Consider the following 5288-nt stretch of genomic DNA (forward strand, 5'->3'; position numbering starts at 1 on the left):
ATATATATATATATATATATATACGTATAGGTATATATACATAATTAGGGTCCAGCAAAAATTGCTTCACCACGTACCGAAATTTAGAAAATAGCAGTTAAATACTATTCCACTACCATATATCTCCCAGACAGCAGCACTCGCAACTCACACAGGCAAAAAGGAAACAATAACGAATCCACCCGGCTTTCATTAACTGTATACGCGTTTCAGGATTAAAGAGATGTAAATTAAATTACTCAACTTACTTCAATCTTCAGTACAGTATTCCAAATTATAAATCATAATTTGGAATACTATACTGAATATGGAAGTAAGTTGAGTAATATAATTTACATCTCTTTAATCCTGAAACACCTATATTGTGAATAATGGTGGTAATGAAACTGAAGCCAATGACGGTGACAGTGTTGCACCCGGTAGTCTCAGAGATTCTGGCCCGGCTCCAGCCTGTCGATACCCAGAAAGGGACCACCACACACGGCGTAGATGGAGCAAGCAAATTAATGCTGTGGTCATGGAATGTTATTACCTGGGCAACCCGGTAGATGAAAATGGTGCTCAAATTAGGAGTTACCGACAACGTATGATCATTGGAGAGAAAAGGGATTGTTTCAACTCACGGAACAGAGACTATGTGATCAAGCTAGAGCAATAAGAAAAATTTGTTGATTCACAGAAGTAGTGCTCAAAGTTATCAAAAGACGGGTCATGGAAAATAGCAGCAGAGATAAGAAGGAAAATACAGTTCTTACTAATAAGAGTAATCTCATAGCACAGGAAAGAAGCAGTGGTAGCTTACTTGATGAGAGATATATAGATCATCTAAGAGAAGACGTTAAGACTAATAGCGACATAACAGATGAGCAAAAGGCAATCTACGACAGAATAAAGGTGACACTACAAGAGAACGATAGCGACATTATTTGTAACCTTAAAAAGGTTGATCAATGGAAATTGAACCAAGAAACGGAAAGTGTGAATGAAATTCTGAAGTACATCAGAACAAACATCACAGAAACAAATAATTTGATTAAGGCAGCAGGTATTGTTGTAGCAGAAAATGTGGGTGTCGATGTCAAGAAAAAGAAACATACTGGGATTGACAAAAGAAAAGATCCATGGTGGAAAAGAAGAATCCAGGGAGGGTTAGACATGCTCTCGAAGGAAATTTCTGTGTTAGACCAAAAGCAAAAGGGGAGCTTAAAAGTGAACAAAAATACAGATTACTGAAAAGGAAGTATAACATTGAAAGAAAGGGCCTGAAAATATTAGTGGAGGAACTGAAACAGTGCCTCGTTGCAAAGAAAGGAAAGACGGTAAGATACGACCAAAGAATGAAGGGTGGGTTACTACTAGAAATGGTTATTCAGATTAGATCAGAAGAGATTCTATAAAGAAATAGATGAAGGATGTACAGATGAAAAGTTGATACCAGATAACATTGAAAGTCAAAGGTTTTGGAGTGACAGCTGGAGCAAAGGCAAGGAGTACAAGAAGGATGCTGAATGGTTACAAGAACTGAAACAAACAGTAGTCTGTCCAAAGCAGAAAGAACTAGTCATTTCAGTTAGGGAAGTGAAGGAAGTCGGCAAAACAAAATTAACAACTAGAAGGCCCCGGGACCAGATGGAGTTCAAGGCTACTGGATCAAAAGATTTGGTGAATGTCATGCATGAATAGCTGCGCAGCTAAACACCTTGTTAAATGCCGACCAAGCAACACCAGAATGGTTGACATTGTGTTGGACAGGGCTGTGCTTGAAAAAGATCGAAAAAGGCAAACGGTAGACAATTACTGGCTGATATCTTGTTTGCCGCTTATGTGGAAATTATTGATTGGAATACTCTCAGAGTCAATGTATGAACATCTAGAAAAAAATGGAGTCCTGCCACATGAACAGAAGGGCTGCAAGTGTAAGTGCAGAGGTACCAAGGATCAACTCCCGATAGATAAAACTGTACTCAGAGACTGCAAGAGGAGGAAAAGTAACTTAGCCATATCATGGATCCTAAGGCGTACGATATGATTCCACATTCTTGGATTATGGAGTGTATGAACCAGTTTGGGACTGCATCGAATGTTGAGCGAATGCTTGGAAAAAGTATGGCAAATTGGAGGACGGACCTGACAGCATATGGAAGTAGTTTAAGGACAGTAGAAATTAGGAGGGGCATCTTCCAAGGAGACTGCCTGTCCCCACTGATCTTTGTACTGTGCTTGCTACCACTGACACTGATTCTGAGGAAAGCAAAAGCTGGGTATGTATTCAAAAGCCGCTAATAAAAAGTCAACCATTTGCTATTAATGGATGATCTCAAACTTTATGGTAAAGATGAAGCCCAAGTCAGTTCCCTCGTTGATACGGTGTATATCTTCAGTGCTGATATCAGAATGGAGTGCGTGGAGGTTATGAAGCAGATTGAAGAGACGGGCTATAAGTACTTGGGGATTTTGGAAATGGATAAATTAATGGAGAAAGAAATGACAGAAGAATTTAAGGTGAGTACTTACGCAGACCGAGACTGATCCTAAAGTCGAAATTAAACGGAAGGAATAAGATCGAAGCTATCAACACCTGGGCGGTTTCAATCCTTAGATATGGAGCAGGGGTAATCGCATAGACAGGAGACGAACTAAACAGCTTAGACAGAAAGACAAGGAAGTTGCTAACTAGATATGGGCCACTCCACCCAAAAAGTGATACAGACTGACTGTATGTACCAAGAAAAATAGGGGTAAGAGGGCTTATTGGATGCGAACACAGCATTAGAGCAGAAGAAAACAACATAGCATGGTATGTAAAAATGCCACAGAACCGCAATTATTAGAAGTAGGAAGGTCAGGCTTGTGTAGGATGAAAGAAATTGAAAACGAATGAAACTGAAAATAAGTGGATAAAGAAAAGAATGCATGGTCAATTTTATAGGGACGTTGAAGATAAGACAGACAGAAAAAAGATGGCTGTGGATCACTAAGAGTGATTTAATACCGGAAACGGAGGCCCTAATCTTTGCTGCCCAAGTGCAAGCACTAAGAACAAACTACATAAACTACAGAATAGACGACACATCAGAAAGTGATAAGTGCAGAATCTATGGACAAAATGGTGAAACCGTATGGCATATTACCAGCCAATGTACACCACTATCTCAGAAGGAATATAAGAGACGCCACGACAATATAGCCAGGCTTGGTCCATTGGACATTTTGCAACAAGTATGGACTTGATAGAGCAAAAAATTGGTACGACCACAAACCTGAAGGCATTGTCGAAAATAGAAATGCAAAACTCCTATTGGATTTTATGATTCAGTACGACCATGAGATTGAGAATAGGAAGCCAGACACAGTCTTAATTGAGAAAGAAAGCAAACTATGCTGGATCATAGCTATAGCATGCCGAGCTGACAGCAAGGTATGCGATAAGGAAGAAAGAAAAGTCGAGAGATATGACAGGTTAGCTTGGTAAGTTAAGCACTTGTGGTCGATGAAAAAGGTGGTAGTAGGACCAATATACTGGGAAATACTGGGAACAGTGAGCAAAAATCTCGAGAAGTACGTGGAACAAATAGGAGTTGCAATAAGGGTGGAGCACTTTCAGAAAACAGCACTGCTTGGGACCGCTCGAATACTCCGGAAGGTGATCGAAAAATAAGATGTGTTACCTTAGTTCACTGGTAGTGAACAGCTGACACTGTAGTACATCTCCAGCGTTAGAAGCTGTGCAAAGGCAAGAAGAAGAAGAAGAAGAAGAAGAAGAAGAAGAAGAAGAAGAAGAAGAAGAAGAAGAAGAAGAAGAAGAAGAAGAAGAAGAAGAAGAAGAAGAAGAAGAAGAAGAAGATCGAAAAATACCTTAGGAATAAGAACCTGGGTTCGAAATTTCCCCAAGACACCTGGCTGGGGGGTATATCAACCGAAACGTTGTGTTAACAACAAATATTAGGTTGAATATCCGTCAAATGTAAATAATGTAAATAATGAACATACTGATAAAGTGCGATGTGAGCAGTTAAAATCAAAGATTACCAGCAACAACGTTTGACAAACAGAGCAGTTGTATGTTTATCCTACGTGAAGCGGCATGTCACGATCTTGTGCTTAGATCTTTGAGGGCCAATTGGTCGACATTGGAATTAAACAGAAGAAGAGGAGATATTGGCTGGTGAACTTTAAAGGTGAGAAGACAATGAGATGTCATAGATTTGGCACAGATATAAGAAAAAAAAACAACTCAATTAACATTAAAACTGTTGTAAAGGGATAATTAGATGAGGTAATTGCTACACTGTTAGATATATGGGACATCTTAATATAGAGATGAGATTGAGGAAGATCAATCAATTTTGTTGTAGCCCTAAATATTAGGCATCAGACCATTTTTCAAAGTATAAAGATATTGACCAAAACCATAGTGATCACTGATTGACCATTAATGACAGGAATGTCTCACAATAATTATTTCTTTATTGCCCACAGGGGGCTAAACATAAAGGGGACAAACAAAGAGATTAAATCGATTACATCGACTCCAGTGCGTAACTGGTACTTATTTAATCGATCCTGGAAGGATGAAAGGCAAAGTCGACCTCGGTGGAATTTGAACTCAGAATGTAACGGCAGACGAAATATCGCTAAGCATTTCACCCGGCGTGCCAACGATTCTGCCAGCTCACCGCAATAATGAAATATAAATTATTGATATAGATAAAGAAATTTTACTGTAAAGAATAAAACTTGGGAATATTTATTTTAGAGAATCCAAACTTTGAAGAGAAACAAAGGGAGACGATGGCAAAGAGAGTTGGTGAGTATAACCCTAACCCTAACCCTAACCCTAACCCTAACCTCATGTCTATTTTGCCATGGTTTCTATGGGTGAATACCCTCCCTAATGCCAACAACTTCAAAGTGGGACGTGTTTACTGGGTGCTTTTATGTGGCATCAGCAGCAGTGAGGTCACCAAGTATCTTGCAACGCAAGGCCCTTCACCTGAGGGGTGGAGTAGCATTAAGGGGCAGAAAAAGTAGTTTTGCATTAGAGTGGAAACATGGCTGCCTTATGTGGGAAAAGAGAGATGATGGTGAAATATGATGGTGAGTGCTGCAGAGGTGGAGTGTGGGTGGGTTTATGAGATTGCGAAAGGTGAGTGGTAGATGATGGTGGGAATGTAATGAGTGGACACCACGTGGCAGGAGCAGGTTTGGGCGGTGTCCTTCGGGGACGACATTCAGTGCAGCCATTATATGTGCAAGTAGGTACATGAGAGACAATGAGATTGCAGAAT

The 5288-nt window shown here is 39.8% G+C and overlaps 1 protein-coding gene across 3 annotated transcripts in view; it reads left to right on the plus strand.

The window, feature by feature from the left end:
* Nucleotides 1-5288, plus strand: part of LOC106868081 (E3 ubiquitin-protein ligase mib1) — a 36955-nt gene that overhangs the window by 25562 nt on the left and 6105 nt on the right. For 2 of the 3 annotated variants that reach the window (XM_014913196.2, XM_052977870.1), the window contains exon 8: nt 4757-4807. The exons of the other annotated variant lie outside the window; for it this stretch is intronic. In XM_014913196.2, the coding sequence (XP_014768682.2) occupies nt 4757-4807 (51 nt within the window). The remainder of the gene's footprint in view (nt 1-4756; nt 4808-5288) is intronic. 3 annotated transcript variants of the gene reach the window in all.

This window comes from Octopus bimaculoides, chromosome 29 (genome assembly GCF_001194135.2).
Source record: "Octopus bimaculoides isolate UCB-OBI-ISO-001 chromosome 29, ASM119413v2, whole genome shotgun sequence".
Taxonomy (NCBI): domain Eukaryota; kingdom Metazoa; phylum Mollusca; class Cephalopoda; order Octopoda; family Octopodidae; genus Octopus; species Octopus bimaculoides.